This window comes from Macaca thibetana, chromosome 14, assembly GCF_024542745.1.
Source record: "Macaca thibetana thibetana isolate TM-01 chromosome 14, ASM2454274v1, whole genome shotgun sequence".
Taxonomy (NCBI): Eukaryota; Metazoa; Chordata; class Mammalia; order Primates; family Cercopithecidae; genus Macaca; species Macaca thibetana.
Window position 1 is genome coordinate 109,258,760 of NC_065591.1, and position 19,897 is coordinate 109,278,656.

The 19,897-nt window shown below is 54.1% G+C and overlaps 1 protein-coding gene and 1 non-coding gene across 2 annotated transcripts in view; one reads left to right on the top strand and one right to left on the bottom strand.

Annotated features, from left to right (window-relative positions):
• DSCAML1 (DS cell adhesion molecule like 1) overlaps window positions 1–19,897 on the bottom strand; it is a 367,270-nt gene that overhangs the window by 81,709 nt on the left and 265,664 nt on the right. The window contains exons 5-8 of the mRNA XM_050758358.1: window positions 15,270–15,548; window positions 11,601–11,876; window positions 8,927–9,223; window positions 6,941–7,213 (exon numbers count right to left, since the gene is read on the bottom strand). Of these exons, the coding sequence (XP_050614315.1) occupies window positions 6,941–7,213; window positions 8,927–9,223; window positions 11,601–11,876; window positions 15,270–15,548 (1,125 nt within the window). The remainder of the gene's footprint in view (window positions 1–6,940; window positions 7,214–8,926; window positions 9,224–11,600; window positions 11,877–15,269; window positions 15,549–19,897) is intronic.
• Window positions 19,756–19,862, top strand: LOC126936640 (U6 spliceosomal RNA). The gene has a single exon (XR_007719472.1). It is a non-coding gene; the product is annotated as a U6 spliceosomal RNA (small nuclear RNA).

A 19,897-nucleotide genomic window follows, 5' to 3' on the forward strand; every position in this document is an offset into this window, starting at 1 on the left:
TCCACCCCTGCTTCTGGGGGATGGGCAGGTGTGATGTATGGCTGGTGCTCCAGGCTAGTCACTCACATCCGGTCAATACACACACCAGGCAGCCTGGAGGAGGAAGAAAGCCCAGGGATCCTGGCTCCTCCACCAGCTCAGTCAGTACTAGGAGTGCTGTGAGTGTGGTTTCCAAAGCAGAGAGGGGGGACTCCTCCATATATGTACATATGTACTCCTCCCCATATGTACAGGCTGTCCAAATGGGGCTGCCTTCTGACTATGAGTCAGTGGCGCCCTCTCCAATGCTCAGGGCTAGTAGCCGCATGTGTGCCTGGACATTTCCACCTCTGGGAAAGCCATCCTCCTGGAGGTGGGGTCTGACCACCTGCACCCCGGTTATGACCTGGGCCCTCTTTACTGTGGAGTCCAGCCTACAGATCTGCCCCCGAGTCCCAGCGTGTCCCCTAGCAGGCAGCTGGATGTAGGGGGCATGAATGCCTCACAACCTGGGGCTTTCTCTCCAGAAGCCCTGCTCTGGCCATAATCATCTTTAGCAAGGTGCTGCAATGGCGAGGAGGCAGAGGCCTGAGTGGCTGAGAAGACACAGTGGTCGAGGCAGGCCATTCAGTGTCCAGTCACCATAAAGCGTTTATGGCCACTTGTTTGGGAGTGCTGCACAGAGGAAGGCGTGCTGACCCCCAGCCCAGCTCATAAACATTTTATGGTGTCTCTCATCATCTCTCTCTGAGATGGAGCCTTTTATTTACTGCACCTGCTAGCAGAGTGCGCGCCGTGGGAAGTCGGGGCTTCTCTGCCCTTGCAGCATGGAGATGGGGCACTAGCCATGCCTGGAACCCAAAAGGCCCAGTTCTGGACTCTGCTACCCATTCAAGTGACTGTGGGAAAGGCACCTCCTCATCAGCATCCTGTCTTACCTCAGTTTTCTCATCTGCAAAACGGAGCGGTTGGACCAACTAATCTCTGAAGTCAGACACTGATTTTCTAGTTAAAACAAGTCCCATATTTTAGGAATAACGATAACTGACTTAAGTTTTTTACACAATCCTCTCTTCTCAGGAAGCCCTTCCCGGATCACCTTACTGGACTTTGCAAACCTCCTTCTCCTTGGCATTCTCAGCCTCTCTCCTGTTTGACAGGAGAAATCTCTGGGGTATTTGCCATAGGATCCCTTTCCTCACTAAAATGTAAACTCCCTGATGGCAGGGATTTTTGTCTATTTTGAGCATAGCTGTATTCATAGAACCTAAAATAGTGCCTGGAATCTAGTGGAGGCACGGTAGATGTCACTGAACGAATGACATTCGTGGTCATTATCCTCATCACCACTACCATCGTCACCAGCCCCGTCTGTCCCACGGGAGACTGCTTGCTCCTTTGTTACTGGCTCCCTTGGCTGAGGAAATAAGGTTGTGGGTAGCGGCTTCCTCGGTGTTCCTCCCCCAAATGGCATGCAGGCCATCTCCTCCTAGGAGCCTGTTGTGCCCCTTTCCTGTGGATCCCAGTGAGGTTCCTTCCAAACCTCCACCTTCACCAGTAGCAGGCACTTGGCCAGGTGGCTGACTCTCCCTTAAGCTTATGATCATAGAAACCCCCGACCCACTTGTAAGGGTGGGAGAGGGTCTCTGGCACATGCTCCCAGGCATACGGCAGAGGCTGGATGGAGCAGTGCTGAAGCTCAGCATTGAGCGGCTAGGGAAAAACGAGGGAGGGAGGGAGCGAACATGGGCATTTGGGAGAGAGGGTGTTTGTGCGTGGGTGGGTGTGTCCCTCTTCCACTTGTCCTCCACAGGAGCCTGGCACCACCTCCCTGTGCTGGTTCTGCTGAGCATGGGCAGAAAGCACCTCTTGGCCTTGTTTTGGCTCAAGAAGCCCTCAGAGGCTCAGATGTAGGAATGGAGATGTTTCTTCACAGAGCCAATGCCAAGGGGCCCCAGTTGTAGCCCTGCCTTCCTAGTTAATTAAACATTCAGCCTGCAGGCCCAGAGACGCTTTTGTGCCACATTATTTTTCAGCTACAGGGGGCCCTAAAGTCACCACATCTAGGTTTGGTCTGCATGCCCTCCTCTTAGCATCCTGCCAAGGATCTCTCCGGATGACCAGAGACAAATACCCGCCTCCCCTGCGGCCTGGCTCTCCACTGCCAGCCAGTGTCACATATGTCAAGGCACACACAGCCCCGAAAGCACCCTCCACCCTCCCTCCTCCCTGCTCCTCCCACTTTGCTGGGCCACAGCAGGCTCCCTTGGGCAATATTTCATATGGTACCACCTGCAACCACCTTTTGGGCTCAGGAATGTTGCCTTACGGGAGGGCCCTGGTGGTCAACACACTTGTGTATGTGTAACTGCTGGCGTGCATGTATATGTGTGTGCACTCACGTGTGAATGGGCTAATGTGCTAATTTGCTGCACGTGCATGCAATACGTACCAGGGTGCACACGCACGAGTGCTCACACGCAGGTCTCTGCACACATGTGCATGCGTGTTGAGTATGTGCTGCTGTTCTTAGCTTAGTGTTTGAAAAATTCGTTAGAAGGCAAGCAGTCCCAGAAGGAATGGAGTCAGCAGTTGTTTTTCCAGCTCATGGAGCAACCTGGGTTTCAGCCCCACCCTGCACACTGACCCTTGGCCTCACAGAGAGCTGGGGTGGGAGACTTCCAATTTTATCTCACATTTCTGGTGCTCTGTCCCCCCTGTCCCTGCCCCCAATCGCCCTTTTCTACTTTCTAGCTCTGCTCTGAACCTTGGGTGGGATGCACTTCCTAGTCGGGCAGCAGCAGTGGGGTCTGGAGAGCTGCCCCCAGGCCCATACCCTTCTCCCCCTGCAAGTCAGGGCCCCTGCCATGCCCACGGGCACCTCCTCCACCTCCCTCCTCGGGTAGTTCTTGGAACAGCGCATCCGCTAATCAAGCAGTGTGATCATAATCAGCTCTGATGGTTCTTCTGCAAAAGTGCATTCTAATGAGGTGGGAGAGGGAGTCAGGGAAAGAATGGGGATGAGGGGGCCCGAGCTTTTGGAGTGGTGGGGACATGTCCCAGAGCCCCTCACACCAATGCTACTTCTTGGTCTAGAGAGAAAACAGGTGACTACACCCCTCTCAGGGCTGGATTTCTGGGATTTTTCAGACCCTGAGGGTGGGGAAGGGGGAAGGTGTGCATACAAGTGTGTGTACACACACACATACACATATGCCTGCTATGCACAGCTTATGGTGGGTGCTGGGGATTCACACGTAGCCAGGGCATGGACTCTGTCCTCTAGGCACACACACACACACACACACACACACACACACATACACACACACACACACACCCCTCCCGCCCCCGCCTTCCCTCCCTCTCCCTGGGCTGCAGAGACACTGTCGCTCAGCACCATCACAACAGGCCCAGCGAGTCGCTGAGACGGAATGCATCAGATTCAATTCATTAGGACTGATCACTCCCTGAATAGGGCTGAATAATTGATGAGCAGAAGCAGCTTTCAGGATGTTCTGAGTCCTCTGAGGCCCGCTGCAGCCCTGTTATTATTTTTTTTTTAAGCCAACAAACCCGACCAAATGCTCGCCAGTGAGGGCGGGTGAAGGGAGCGAAGCAAAGGTTAGATGTTTTAATATGTGATGTTTACACTGTAAACTCTCGGTCCACTGCTTGTAGGGGAAATGGATACAGGCGGCCCGGCCCCATGATGCTGCTTAAAGGAGGGAGGCTGAGCTGTGTACACAGCCACCAAGATGATTTGTCCCGGATGTCGGGGAGGGGGGATGTGGCCTGGGGGATGTGAGTTCCCTGGTGGCATGGCAAGGCCCCTGGGCTGGGCAGAGAAAGTGGCCAGGATGCCCTTCCACATGGCTCCCGTGCAACAGCAGGGAAATGGGTGTTTGGCTGTGAGGGTCTCCTCTCTCCTCCCAGGCCTCAGATGGCCACAGTGAGGTTTCCTAGTAAGTCCTCAAAGTAGACTTTGAGAGTCCACTTTTAGCTGGGAGCAGCGGCTCACGCCTGTAATCCCAGCACTTTGGGAGGCCAAGGTGGGTAGATCATCTGAAGTCAGGAGTCCGAGACCAGCCTGACCAATATGGGGAAACCCCATCTCTATTAAAAACACAAAAATTAGCTGGGTGTGGTGGCGTGGGCCTGTAGTCCCAGCTACTCAGGAGCCTGACACAGGAGAATTGCTTGAACCTGGGAGGAGGAGGTTGTAGTGAGCCGAGATCACGCCACTGCACTCCAATCTGGGTGACAGAGCAAGACTCAGTTTCAAAAAAAAAGAAAAAAAGAAAGAAACAACAACAACAACAAAAGAGAGCCCACTTTCTTTCCTGGGCTCAAAGTGAGGTTTCCTAGTAAGTCACTCCAAGTCAGCCTAATGTCTCAGTTTCAGTTCAAAGCACACACTGTCTGGCACTGTGACGGGTGTTAGGCACACGAGAGGCGTGTGACTCTGCTCCCGTGCACTGATGGCAGGAGCTCGGGGAGAAGTCCCCACCCAGCCTTCCACTGCCACTGTTCAGTCCTTCCGGGGGCCACCAGGCCCTTCCACCAGATGCCCAGTGTTATCACATGCTCGAGGGTCCCCCACAAACGCTTCCTCTTCCCATGCGTCCCTCTTGCTGCTGACAGTGTGTTCCATGTCGCTTCCAGTCTTGGGCAAAGCAGTAGTCAGGGCGTCCCCAGGGCCCTCCCCCGCTGCCAGGGCCCCTTACCAGGCCTGGATCCCTCTTCTCTTTCTCTTCCTTCCATGAGCCTCCTGCTAGCTTTCCTCCCCTGGTCAACGCTATCCCTCCCTCTCTTCCCTTGGGGATACAGAGGGGGTTCTCCCCAGCTTCCCCTCCCCACTGCCCTGGGGTGACACAGATGTTCAGGAGAGGGAAGCCCCGTGGTGACAGGGCCCTCAGAGTTCTCAAGGACTCTTGTCTCTTCCACACCCTCCCTGGCAGTCCCAGAAGCTCTATGTCTTTATTCCTAAGGCAGGGCATGGAGCAAACAGTCCTCCCTCCAGCCTGTCCTTTCCCTGGCTCACGGCCATTCTCGGTTGGAGCCCAGGTTCTGGAGTTATGCAGACCTGGGAAAGATTCTCACACCAGATGGCAATTTACTTAACTTTTCTTTTCTTTTTTTTTTGAGATGGAGTTTCACTCTTGTTGCCCAGGCTGGAGTGCAATGGCACGATCTAAGCTCACTGCAACCTCTGCCTCCCAGGTTCAAGTGATTCTCCTGCCTCAGCCTCCCAAGTAGCTGGTATTACAGGCATGTGCCACCACACTCTGCTAATTTTGTATTTTTAGTAGAAACGGGGTTTCTCCATATTGGTCAGGCTGGACTCAAACTCCTGACCTCGGGTGATCCACCCACCTCGGCCTCCCAGAGTGTTGGGATTACAGGCGTGAGCCACCACGCCCAGCCTTACTTAACTTTTCTATGCCTCCACTTTCTGCCCCCAAAACTGGGGAGGAAATGTTGCCTGCCTTAGCTGAGTGAGCAGCTGTGGGGTTGAAGACAGCAGTGCACGTGGAGCATGGAGCACTGTGAGGGGTGCACAGTGCGCCTGCCGCAGTGACAGTGGCAGATCATTATAACCATCACAACCTGCTACGATAGCCCAGGATGGTGACTGGAGATCCCCAGACCTCCCTTCCTCCCAGGCAGAGCCCCAGGCTGAGGTCTTCATGCTTCTGGAACCTCAGGCTGCGGAGGACAACCTGTCTGCGTATCCTCCCCAGGCCTGAGCCCACCCTGGCTCTTCACAAAGAGACATAAGCTCTTCAGCCATCATAGCCATGGCTGACTCGGTACCCAAGCTCTGCAGCCTGGTTTTCACTGGCTTCTCCTTAGTCAAGCCTGGGGTATCCACCTCCCCAGCCTGGCCCCAGAGCAACCAGGCCACCCTCCTCTCACACACCATCCAGACAGTCTCCAGGTCTGTCAGTCCCAAAGAATATATTTGGGGGCTTCGAAGACCTTCACAGCCCCAGAACCAAGGAGATATCATCATTGACTCACATGCTCATGTATTTGCTCGTTTATATTCACTCATTCATTTGATCCACAGACTTAGTGAGTGGCTACCCAGTACCAGGCATGAAATGCAGACCTCACCCAGGTGGGTGTCAAGGGCCCAGGAGGGAGGAAGCTTTTTTTTTTTGACACAGTTTCACTCTTGTTGCCCAGGCTGGAGTGTAATGGCTCACTCTCGGCTCACTGCAACCTCCACCTCCCAGGTTCAAGCGATTATCCTGCCTCAGCCTCCCAGGTAGCTGGGATTACAGGCATCTGCCACCATGCCTGGCTATTTTTTGAATTTTTAGTAGAGACAGGGTTTCACCATCTTGGCCAGGCCGGTCTCGAACTCCTGACCTCGTGATCCGCCCGCCTCGGCCTCCCAAAGTGCTGGGATTACAAGCGTGAGCTACTGTGCCTGGCCTGAGGGAGGAGGCTTTTAAGCACCACCCAGCACTTTCCAGGCCTGAAGCAGTACTAGAAGGTGGAAGGGTGTTCCCAGTCCTGTAGAAGCAGCCTGTGTACTGTGTATCCCACAGGGAGTCAGGGCTCCAAGCGTGCTCTCTCAACCTTGGCCTCCTGTTGCTGGTCTCTTGTGTGGGCCCGCTGAGCTCCTGGGGGCAGAGGCCCCATGCAGCCCATCTCTGGCCTGGCCTCTCTCACAGAAGGCAGCCTGCCTCCTCTGTCTGTAACTGACCTGCTCATGCACCTGGGGTGCGTGCTGTCTTGTTCTGCAGCCCGAGGAGGAAACCAGATGTAGAGGGATCTCATGGCCTGTGTCCACCCACAGTCTTCTGCCCTGCTGCCTTTTTTCTGAATGCCAAGCTGGGGCTTCTCTTGCTCAGGATTGCCTATTGTTGTCTGAGTCCCACCTGGGGAGGGGCCCGTGCATCCTGGGTGGTCAGGCGGGCAGGGGCCCTGGCTGGTGAGGGAGGCCTACCTTTGACAGCCACGTGAACGCTCTGGCTAATGGAGAGCTGGGGCTGGATGAGGACGCTGCACAGGTACTCCCCCTCGTCCATGCCTTTCTGCACGTCAGTCAGCTTGAGGGTCCCGTTCTCAAACACCACCTGGCGGTGGTTGTCCGGCAGCAGCAGGGCATCCTTGTACCACTTGATGGAGTAGTAGGGATAGCCGATGACCCTGCAGTTGATAAGGGTGTCCCGCCCGGCGACTGCTGTGATGTTCCGCATGGCCCGGATGCTGGGGGGGCCTGGGCAGGAGTCAGGAGGGAGGAGGAGGAGGAGGAGGAGAGGGGCATGTGCTGCCGTCAGCCAGGGACAGCCGGGCACCACCCTGCGTTGCTCTTCTCAGGCACTCGGCCCCTGAGACTTTCAGGGGGCGGACGGACATTTGGTGGGGGCACAGGGATGCCTTTTTACAAAGCTACAGACAGGGGCTGGAATTGGGGGGGTGCCCACAGTCTCTCCAGCACTCACTGTTACTAGCTTCAAAGAGTTGCAAACAGACGCAGTATATACACGCCTGGGCCAAGAGCCATTCCCCTAGTGAGATAGGGATGGGACCAAGCTGCAGCGCCACCAAGAAGTGACTGGGATTTGGGAGGGCAAGTTACTCAGTTATGGGGAGATTAAGATTTTGGGATGAAAGTGGAAAGGTAGAGATTTTGTTGTTTCCATTCTACTTGCTTATTTTTGATCTCGTACCCAAAAGGAATTTAAGTTAACTACTTAAAGACAGCAGGAAGGTCTCGCCAGGTGAGGTGATGACTTTCAGTCAACAAGTAAATGTGTATTGTAGGCCCCTGGGAAGGAGCTGTGAAAGGGGTGCTGATAGTGCTGGCCGGGGAGAGAGAGTGTCCTGGGCTGGGCCTGCTGGGCAGATGGCAATCTAGGGGTTGGAATGGGAGTTCAGAGGCTACCAAGCAAGACAGTGCTCCACAGGGTACAGGGTGCACTCTGGGCTTCAGGTCCCCATCTAGAACAGGAGGGGCCCGACTGGGAAATCTTCCAGGGCCCCACATCTCTGTCCCCCTTGCAATTCAGAGGAGAGATCAGGAGGGTGGCCAGATGGGAAACCCGTACTTCTGTGGGGTTCCAAGGCCTCGCACAGGCAAATTTAACATGAAACTCCATCTTTGCTCCTTTTCCTACTCCTGTGGCAACCAGGAGTGCCCCTGGATCAGTGCCCCTTCCCTTCCTGCTGTCCCCCTGCTCCTCTGCCCTGGTGTCAGGGGTTAGCAGTAGGGTCAGATGAAAACCAATCAGACCTCACGGGGCTACAAAGAGCTTCAGAGGAGACTGTTCTCACCACAGTGACTTGGAGAACTGAGATGTGGGGACGACGCCCCTGAGGGCTCCTTTCCCCACTCTTGGAGGCTGCCTGCTTTGGGACACCCCCAGCCAGGCTCAGCCTCTTACTCTTGATGGTGTGAGCCTTGCGGGAGAAGATGATGCCCTGGCTCCTGGTTGCTCACACCTCCTGGAGCATCTGGGGGGCTGGCTCAGTGGGAAGACACAGGGAGCACAGCTTGGGTGGGCACCCATGTTAAACGCCAAACCTGGTCCCCAGCCCCTGCCCTGTCTTGCCCTTACGAGGCCCTGGTGGGGCTGGCAGATATCAGCAGGTGCTTAGTATACTTAGGCCCCAGAGAGATTTGGTGGGGAGGAATGGGCTAGAGGGTAGGAGGAGGGGCTGGGCAGGTTGGATTTCTGGAGAGGGGGAAGGAGGAGGGGGAATGGGGAGGTGAATGAGGGTGAACAGTACCAGACACACACACGCACACAAGAATGGATGATGGCGCTTGAGGAGGGCAGGGAAAGGGGACGAGGGAGGGGAGAGAGACCTCTACTAAAATCAAAATGACGATTAATAATAAGTACTAATCAGCACAAGAATAATGGTAACCACAGAGATGGCAAAGGAACTCAAAAACCTATTCTGATATTTAAATGTAGACAGGCACCTCTTACGTTTATTCGCGCCTGATATTCAGCACTGCCCACCGAGTTCCGCGCGGTGCACCGGTACACGCCCCCGTCGCGGATCTGGGGGCCTGTGACGTTCATGTGGCTGATGGTGGTGCCGTCCGACATGGTGTACTGGTTGGTGCGGTGGCTGCCATCCCGCACAATGGGCTCGTCGTCGAGGGCCCAGGTGACCGTGGGGGGTGGGGCGCCCTTGGCCGCACACATCAGTGAGAACTGCTCCCCGGGGTTGACCACCTTCTCGCTGAAGGACGAGACGATGCGGGGCGTGCCGTCTGTAGGAGTGAGGAGCCCCCTTCAGGGTCACCAAGCCACGGAGAGATCGTCCCCCCAGCCACCCCACCTCAGCAGGGGAGGAGGCAAAAAGCAGCCGTAAGAGCAAAAAAGAACTTTTGTGTACATCAATTCTGCTATCCACAGCCCCAAGTGGTGCCAGTTACTGCTGTACGTGGATTCAGGCTGTAGGGTTTGCATCCTCCCTCAATCACTTATTAGCTCTGGGTTTTTGGGCAAGTGGCTTAACCTCTCTGAGTCTTTGTCTCTTATGGAGGGAGGATGGGGATAACAGCAATCATGTTTATACCCACCTCATGGATATTCTGAGGATAAAATGAATTAATGCATTTCAGATGCTTCACGCAGCGCTTTGTAATTTCTTAATAAATGCTGGTTCCTCTCAACTCTTCCACTATTAATAAAGACACAAGCTCAGAAGTTAACTGCTTAGAACTACCTATGGAACCGTCTGGCCCTGTGGAGTCTGACTCCAGTTCCCTCTGCGTGGGACCTCCGGAGGGGGTGGTGGTGCTGCAGGCCTGTTAGCACAAGGCCTTAAGTCTGAGGCTGAAAGTGCACAGAGGCGGTGGCAGTGAGGAGTCTTGGCCAGGGCTTAAGTCTTGGCTAACAGAATAACCTTGGACAAGACAATTAACCTCTGTGCCCTGGCTTCCTCACGTGGAACACGGGGATGTAATTATTAACCCTGGCCATCCTTCCGCACAGGATCGTTGAAAAGGATTAAAATAGGCATTAAGTACTTTAAAAGTAGGCCAGGCACGGTTGCTTATGCCTGTAATCTCAGCACTCTGGGAGGTTGAGATGGGAGGATTGCTTGAACCCAGGAGTTTGAGACCAGTCTGGGCAATGTAGGGAGACCATGTCTCTAGAAAAATTGTAAAATAAAACAGCCAGGTGTGGTGGCACATGCCTGTAGTCCCAGCTACTCAGGAGCTGAGGCCAGGAGGATTGCTTGAGCTCAGGAGTTTGAGGCCACAGTGAGCTATGATTTCATCACTGCACTCCAGCCTGGGCAACAGAGCAATGAGACCCCGTCTCTGAGAAACAGAAACAAGAAACAAAAAGGAAGACAAATGTTTGTGTGGTCGGGGTGAGGAGTAAGGGCTTAGGTTCCTGGGTGCCTCACACCTTCAAGGAGTGTGGACCCACAGGCCGTGACGGGGACACCTGGGGAGGATCCCAAACCTGCGGGGCTTGCTTGGGTTTGGCTGGCATCTTTGTTACGACAAGCCCCTGGAAGGAACAGAATTGTGTTGTGTTTGTTTTGGTGGCAATGAAGGAGGAGGTGGGGAACCATTAACCTTGTTTGTAAGGACAGGGTTTCTGCCAGCCCCCACTGCACCTTTGTACAAATGAGAAAGTGGTGCCTCCTCTGTGTGGACAGAGCCCAGTGCCAGGGCTCATGGCTTGGAAAATGAGGTGCAGGCTGGATTTCAGTCCTCACCTACCCTCTTGGCTGGGTAACATGTGCAGTGAACAACCTGAATAACCATACACAGATGTGCTATGTAAGGAACCCTGGGTGGTGGCAGCTTTAAAGGAGGAGAGAGAGAAACAAACAGGTAAAACCCAGGATGTTGGTGAGACACAGAGCCTGCCTTGAAGAGGTCTCAGGCAGGGAGAGGAATTGCAAGTCCAGAGGTTATTGGCACTCTTCCAGCCTCTGAAGACTCCTCTAATACTGAAATTCTAGTAATTTCTGAGGGCAGAGACAGTATAGTATGATGGTTAAGGGACCTGAACTCAGATCTCTGCTCTGTCCCTTGGGCAGAGCTGTGTCACCTCGGGCAAGTGACCAAAGCCGCATTTTCCTCAAGAGCAAAATGGGTAACATCATTAAAAAAAAAAAAAGGCCTCAGCCCAGGCGGGAGGATCACTTCACCCCCAGTTCAAGACCAGCCTGAGTAACATAGTGAGACTCTGTCTCTACAAAAAATAAAAATAAAATAAATAAATAAATAAATACATAAACAATTATCCAGGTGAACAGAATAACCTTGGACATTAGCGTGGTGCAAGGTGGTCCCTGCCCACAGTCCCAGCTACTTGGGAGGCTGAGGTGGGAGGATTGTTTGAGCCAGGGAGATTGAGGCTGCAGTAGGCTGTGATCGCACCACTGTTCTCCAGTCTAAGAGACAGAGTGGGACACTGCCTCAAAAGAGAAAAAAAGATAAAAAAGATTTAAATATAAAAAAGGACCTCCACACAGGGCCCTTAGGGTGAGATGGTGCATGGGCCTGGTGTGTAGTAAGCACTGGTTTAACGCCTCCTGGCATTGTTCCCACCTCAGCAGGAGGGAGGGCATGAGCTCGGCAGCCTTAACCTGCCCCACCATGTCCTGGCGCCCCAGCTCACCCTCGAGTGCAATGATGGCAAAGTCCTGGGCGGTCTGGGCCTTGCGGGTGGCGAAGCACTGGTAGGCGCCAGAATGGCTCTTCTGGGCCGAGGTGATGAGCAGCGTCTCGTTGCTGAGCCCGCGGATGGAGATGGCCTCGTCGGGCAGCACCAGCTCTGTGTTGCGATACCAGCGGATGGTGAACTCCGGGGAGCCCGTCAGGGCACAGGAGAGGATGACCGTGCTGCCAATGCCGGTCTTCAGCTTCTTTGGTGTCAGGGTCACATGAAGGGGATCTGGGCCGGGCCAGCGAGACGTGAGGGAGAACGGGGTGGGGGGGAGGAAAGAACAAAGAAAGGGCTAACTGTCAGTGGAGTGCGGCTCGGGGTAGTCAGGGGTCACAAAAGGCCCAGGTTCTGCCTCCAGACCCCTTGTGTGGCCTGGGACTGGGGAATTCCTCACTCTAATCCTCAGTTTACTCATTTGTTAAATGGCAGGCTCAGATTGAGGGATCTCTTGGTACTTGTTGTTCTGATGGCCTGTGCTCCCCTGAAACGTGTCCCTGTGCCCGGTGATAGCGTGAGGCTCCCTCTGGCTCACTGAGGAGGGCGGAGACTTGACTGGCTCATTATCCTCCCTGCCACCCATCTCAGAAACCAGGGGGCACCCTTGGCCCAGCAGGCTGTCTCTCATACTTGCAGAGATAACCCATTGCTACGTGCTGCTGGTCTGATTTCCTCTAGATGGATCTGTGGACCCCCTGCTCGGCATTGCCCTGCATCACCCCACTGCAGGCCTGGAGCTCCCAACCTGGATCCACACGGCAGTACTGCCCTGCTTCCCCCTAGCTGTTCTCCATGCTGCAGCCGACCACTCGCTGCTCAGAACTTCCATGAGTCCAAACAATTCAGCATGGCATTTGAGGCCCTCAAGGCCCTGAGGGCCTGACTCTAGGGGTTCAAAGGGGTTCCGTTGTCACCAAAGCCGTAGGTCTTTAGAGCACCAGCAACCTGTCTGTGATTTCTGCATACCCTGGGCTGCTACTGGCCCCAGGGCCTCACCTAGAGCATTCTTTGCCTAATTCTTACTCATTCTTCACATGGTATCACCTCTTCCAGGAAGCCTTCCTGGCATAACTCCCTCTCCCAGGTTGGGCTAAGTATCCCTCCTCTACCCTCCCCGTGTATAACTCACACCACACTGAGCACCTTGTCTCTTCATCACCTCTTTTGTGTCTGTCTCTCTCTCCCTCTGGACTGTGTGCCGCTTGAGAGCAGGGTGACATCTCTCAGCTTCATAGGCCTACCATGACCTGAGTCATTACTGATGGTCTAACTGGCTTAGCAAGCCATTTACAAGCTCCAAACTGACCTCTCCTTGATCTCTATGGGCTAGACGTTCTGTATGTGGGCTCAGGCTCCCTGTATAGCTTGGTACCCCAAGTGAGGAGGCCTGCAGGAGAGAGGAAGATTGCAAGCTCATGTGGGCTGGGTACAGCCAAAGCAGACGTGACTGCATGCTTGGTTCTCCCTGCTCATTTCCCAGAGCCTCTGCCTACTGTCCAGGAAATGTCAGTGCACACTGAGGCAGGTGGCACCCTGCTCATCCCAGTCACCAGCTGGAGCTCCCAGTGCTCTGCCAGCCACTGTCTCCTCACTGCTCCTGCATGGGCTTGGCACAGGTTGGGTGGGGGCCTTCGTGGAGGAGTAGGGGCCTATGGAAAGCATTGCTTTCCTCTCCATGAACCTGGCAGAGAGAGGCTGTAGAGAGGCTAGAAGATGGAGAAAAGTCACGTTGATTCCCCTTGAACCTTGGTGGTCCAAACAAGCCCACTGTGGGGAGGGGTAGGGGGCTGGGGATCAGAGAAGATGCATTCAGGGTCAGCGTGGGCATGCACACATTTGGAGGTGGTGACTTGTTGTACATCTGTGAGAGTGTACTTGGATATGGGCGTGTTACTGTGAAGGGATTGTGTAGCTGTGTATGTGTACGGGCACCGTATATCTATGCATGTGTACATGGGGAGGTGGGCAGGTGCATTTTCAACAGGTGTGCCTGTGTCTGTGTGTGTCTCCGCTTCCCTGCAAATACTGGTGCAGGAGCTGTGAACACTGCATTTACCTACAGGAAGGTTTGCTAATTTTCCAAGGATTTAAGGGTGTGTTGCCCTTGTGACCTATTTAGAGAGAGAGAGAGAGAAAGAGAGAGAGACAGAGAGAGCGTATGTGTAGAGCAGGAGGGTGGGAAGGAGGTGAAGGTAATATTGGAATAAACTTTTTTAGACCGTACTTGGGGCAGGAAGGGAGGTGCCGATCCTGATCCTCTGTCTGCTCTGCTGTCCAGGGCTGGTTTTTACGAGAGGAACCCCCAGGCCCCTGAAGCAGGGCTTTCAGCATTGTAACCGAAGCGTTTGTGCCGTGCACTGCCACTCCAGAGCGTGTCTTGGGGCTCTTTCTGTTCTTCCACCCTGACAGTGAATTTGTGTTGGGAGGGCACTTTTCTGGGCACGCTCCAAATCTCAAGACTCTTGACGGCGAGGAAGGAGACTCAGCCCTTATCTGGGCTGGGGGAGTCAGACACTAGGCCCAGGAGTGGGCTCTGCTGTGGTTCTCTGGTCAGCCTGAGGGTCCGTAGCCCTGCTGCCCTATGTTCGCAATGGGTGGGAGGTGGGAGGAGAGTTTCTTTAGTCAACCAGGACGGGAGGTGGGATCACCTCCGGATGGTCTCCTTCCACTGCCCACATTTAATGACCCTCAAGATGCTGTCAGTAATGACAGCCTCATTCCTGTCCCATGAGGCATGGCATTTCCTCAAGGGTCTCCAGATCCCAGCTCCACTGCAACCTAGAGAGCAGGGAACTCAGAGTCAGACTCTTGGTGCTGGAGCTAGAAGGAACCTCTTCATTTCACAGATGGGAACCCTGAGACTGGGTCACACAGGAGTGGACAGAGGTGGGGTAGGGGGACGGGATGAGCTGGGCCTCACAAATCCTCATCCAGAGTGCTTTCCGGGGCATTCGCCCATCTGCTTCTACCCTCTCTGCCTACCTTGGGGGCTCCTCAGCAGAAGGGGTATGCTAAGGTCTTGGACCCCAGAAGGGGCAGGAGGAGGAGTAGGAAGGGACCAGGGTTGACATCCAGCTGGAAGGTCCTGGCAGAGATGATTTGCTTGTTTATGGCCAGTTTCTGATCTGATTAATCAGTGCCCCTATCAATGATTGTTAAACATCCTGAATGTCACCCTAGGATTGGGATGTATGTCCTCTCTAGTGGATTGACAGCTGCCTTGCTTCCCTTAGTTCAGATACTGCCTCCCTATAAGCCCAGAAGCCCTGCCCTCATGGCGAGCACATCACCATCACCCTCCTCATCCCACTGGAGCCTCACGACCTCTGGGAGGTAGGAAGGCTGGGACCACGTTCCCATTTTACAGACAAGGGCACTGAGCTGATGGTCATGGTTATGTGGTTTGCCCAAAGTCAGTTGCTATCGGCTAATGCCAGAAACAAAAGGCAGGCCATCTGATTTCAAACCAAGGGCTTTTCCAGGACACCAGACTGCCTTCCCCAGTCAGCCAGTGTAATTCCCAGGGCCTGGTCAGAGACAGGTCCAGCTGTCCACACTCCTCCCCTGACCCCTGCAGTGCTCTCAAAGGTTACTGGGGCTGCAGAAGGGGCTTTCCCGACTCACCAATGACCGTGAGGATGCCTGTGGCCTCTGCTGAACCGAAGGTGTTGGTGACCTCACAAATGTAGGTGCCGCTGTCCTCGGTCCGCAAGTCGCTGATGGTCAGCCCCGTGATGCGCTTGGTCCAGCGGCTGTCAGCCGGGAGGGGCCGGCCGTCCTTGAGCCAGCGGATGGCGGGGATAGGGTAGCCCGAGGCGGTGCAGGGCAGCTCCACAGTGTGGCCGGCCCCCACTTCCTGGGAGTGGAAGCCATCCAGGATGGTGGGGATCGACTCGGCAGGGTCTGGAAGGCAGAGAGGGTCGGCAGCCCTGGCCAGCCCTGGGTGGGATGAAGCGGGGCTGGGGGACGGAAGGCAAGCACCCAGACAGGAGCCTGCTGCCCACTGGCGCCCATAGCAAGGAGTTTCCAGGGCGGCTCCAGAGGAACGTTTCAGGGAGGGTGCACTGTGTCTCCTGTGCTCAGGCCAGACTGAGCCCCAGACAACCTTGACCGGGATTCCCAGCAGGGGCTGGGAGGAGGCGAGAATATGATGGAGTTCGGGACTAGAGTGACAGACAGAGGGACAGATGGAAGAAGTGGGGAGAGAGCAAGACATGCAGGGAGGGAGAGGGTGTGCGTGAGAACTCCTTTCCCACGGAGAGTCCCTGGGTTCTTTTATTTTTGAGATGGCGTCTCAATCACTCCGTCGCCCAGGCTGGAGGGCAGTGGTGTGATCTTGGCTCACTGCAACCTCCACCTTCCAGGTTCAAGCAATTCTCCTGCCTCAGCCTCCCAAGTAGCTGGGCCTACAGGCACACACCACCACACCCAACTATTTTTTGTACTTTTAGTAGAGACAGGGTTTCACCATGTTGGCCGGGCTGGTCCCGAACTCCTCACCTCAGGTGATCCGCCTGCCTTGGCCTCCCAAAATGCTGGGATTACAGGCCTTAGCCACCACGCCCAGTTGTGTCCCTGTATTCTAGCCCAGGCTCTAGAGCAGTGATGTGTCATGATGTCTCAAGTTTGCAATTCATAGTAAGTATCTCTCTGGGCCTACTGGGAGATGGGAGGACGATCTATTTGTTCCTGCTCTGTCTTCTCCTGCCCGAACTCTGGAAAGACTCAGAAATGACCAGTTCATTTCTGCCAGAGCCTAAAAGGATTCAGAAGCCCCAGCAGTCACCCGTGACAATCCTATATTTTGCATTCCGAAACCAAGAGAAACCAGCAACTACGAGACCTGCAACCTGAAGCCGCAGAAAACCACAGCCCCTGCGGGCAGGATTCTGTGTGCAATGCCCAGGCATTTCTGAGTGGTGTCCTGTCAGCCCTCTCAGGCTCGTTCCTACCCTCCAAGGCCTCTCTGGGTTTCCTGCTCCTTGGGGGACCTCCTCCCGCTCTAAACCTCACCAGGATCCCCCTCACCTACACAACACACCTCCACTGCTTATCCTGAATGCCAAGGCCTTCTATGATCTGGGCCAACGAGTCGGCCTGGCCTGCCTACACTGTCCCCTGTCTCCACGGAACCCTGCAGTGGTGTGCTGGGTCACCTGGGTCACCTGGATGCCCAGCCAGCTTGCTCTGCCTGGCCAGCTTCTACTCCTCTTTCACAGACCAGCTTAAATGTCACCTCTTCCGGATGCCTCCCCCAGACCACTCTCAATGACTCCCACAGATTTTTCTTTTCCTTTCATTTTATTTTCAAAGAACTCCCCGTTATTTTTATTTTTATTTATTTGTTTTTTGAGACAGAGTCTCGCTCTGTTGCCCAGGCTGGAGTGCAGTGGTGTGATCTTGGCTCACTGCAACCTCTGCTTCCCGGGTTCAAGCAATTCTCTGCCTCAGCCTCCCGAGTAACTGGGATTACAGGCGCCTGCCACCATGCCCAGCTAATTTTTGTATTTTAGTAGAGATGAAGTTTCACCATCTTGGCCAGGCTGGTCTTGAACTCCTGACCACCTGCCTCGGCCTCCCAAAGTGCTGAGATTACAGGCATGAGCCACCACTCCCAGCCCCAGAACTCCCCCTTATTTTAAAATAAATGTTTTATTAATAGGTCAGGCATAGTAACTCATGCCTGCAATCCCAGCACTTTGGGAGGCCAAGGTGGTAAGATCACTTGAACCCAGGAGTTGGAGACCAGCCTGGGCAACATAGTGAGATCCCATCTCTGCCAAAACACATACACACACACACACACGACTATAGTGCCAGGTGTGGTGGCACAAGCCTGTGGTCCTGGCTACACAGGAGGCTGAGGTGGGAGGATCAACTGAGCCAGAGATGTGAGGCTACAGTGGGCTATGATTGTGCTACTGTATCCCATCCTGGGCAACAGAGCAAGATCTTGTCTCAAAAATAATGATAATACTAATACTCATACTAATGAAAGCCTTAAAAGTGTTTTAACAGATAAAATAGATAATATATGCACTTGGTAAAACTTCAGAAAATATAGAAGAGCATGTCATAAAGGGAGTCTCCCCATCTCCCCACCCTCCTGCCCTCTGCCACCCCACGTGACTCTCCAGAGGTAGCCCCCATTGGCACTGCCCCTTCCAAGGGCAGTCAGCACCCGGAAGACTGTGAGCTCCTCAAGGCAGTGTTAAACCACTGCTGTATCTCCCCAGGCTGCTGAACCACAAATGTCTAGGGAGGATGAATGAGGAACTCGGGCATGGGCAGGCCAGTAGTCTGATTTTTCTGGATAGAAAGCCACATTGCAGAACTGTATAGACTTGTGGAATTACAGAGCTGGCTTAGGGAGCTTGAAGCATGAAGAGATGAGGATGCTGAGACCAGAAATGTCCCTGCCTGGGATCACACCATGGAACTAAGATCAGAAGCCAGGGCCGGGCGCGGTGGCTCAAGCCTGTAATCCCAGCACTTTGGGAGGCTGAGACGGGTGGATCACGAGGTCAGGAGATCGAGACCATCCTGGCGAACACGGTGAAACCCCGTCTCTACTAAAAAACACACACAAAAAACTAGCCGGGCGAGGTGGCGGGTGCCTATAGTCCCAGTTACTCGGAGGCTGAGGCAGAAGAATGGCGTAAACCCGGGAGGCGGAGCTTGCAGTGAGCCAAGGTCTGGCCACTGCATTCCAGCCTGGGCGACAGAGCGAGACTCGGTCTCAAAAAAAAAAAAAAAAAAAAAAAAAAAAAAGATCAGAAGCCAGGTCTCCCCAAGCCTTGTTCAGTAAATGGTATCTGAGATGGAATAATCTAAAATCTTAAATTTTGCTTAAGAGTGGATAGTGGTCCCTTCACTAACGGGCACTTTCCTCTGCCCTCAGCAATTGCCCCGGAGAGGGGTTGGGGTGAGAATTCTCCTCTCTAGGGGAAAGATCTCTGTTCTCTTCCCACCTTCCAGCGCTCGTCAGGGGCTGCCTGCGGGCTACAGAAGGAGCCCAGGCTGGGAATCAGGCTCTCCAGAGGCTCTCTCTAACCCAGTGCCTGGGTCACTGAGAAGCCCTGTGACCTTGGGCAAGTTTTGTGATCTCCTAGAGCCCGAGTTTCCCCACCTGCCCTGCTAGAGGTGATAACATTGCCTCCAGACCTCACAAGGCCGTTGCAGGCAACCAGTGGCATAGGTGTGTGGAAGTGCCTTAGATGCTCAATCCGCCTGCAGATGCGTGGGACAATTACTATCTAGAGCCCATGCGCCCTGCCTGCCAGATTCTGTGGCCTCTTCTCCCACCCCCAACCCGGTGGGAATGGCTGGGATAAACAAACCTGGTGCCAGGGAAGAATTACTCAATGTGACACTTAATTGATGCAAAATACACAAATTCCGCGGCACACCGCAGAATTTACAAGCGGAGGGGCCATCAGGGTGGTGGAGGAAGGGGCGGGGGGAGGGAATTAATCACCGAGGCTCAGGCGTGAAATTAAATTCTGAGGGAAAGAAACCTCTTTCATTACTCCAGAGCAGAAGTAAAATGCTGCGGCGTGTACACGGCAACAGCCCGGGGGGACCAGGCGCTGCTAGCACTGAGGCAGGGCTGGGGGAGACAGATGGTCAGGCCTGAGAAACTGCTGGGGGTGCACTGGAGCTAAGCTGGGCTGACTGGGGGTCTGAGACGCCCTGGGGCGGCTGCTGGGAACCCCCTACGGCCAGCTGAATGGCACTGCTATTTAGGTGGTTAAGGCACCGCTAGGAGCATGGCTTCTGCACCTGGCTCTGTCCTTTGTGAGCTGGGGGATCTGATTCCAGTTCCTCAGCCTCTCTGACTGCTGGTTTCCTCCTTTATAACTGCAGATGACAATGCCCATCCCACTGAGTTGTTGTGGGGACGGAGTGAGTTAATACACCTGAAAGCACTTGGTAAGCTCTAAAAAAGCACCTAGACGTATGGAATGATTATGATTAGGTTGTATTTTGTGGAGGCACAGACTATTCTTGCAACTGCCTCTGCAACTTGGAAAATACAGAAAAATGAAAGTTGCCCTTCTTCCCCACCCCATGCTTGGGAAGTAGTAGGAATAACAATATAGCAACAACAGTGCTCGCTTCGGCAGCACATATACTAAAATTGGAACGATACAGAGAAGATTAGCATGGCCCCTGCGCAAGGATGACACGCAAATTCGTGAAGCGTTCCATAAAAAAACAAAACAAAACAAAACAAAAAACAACATAGCAAC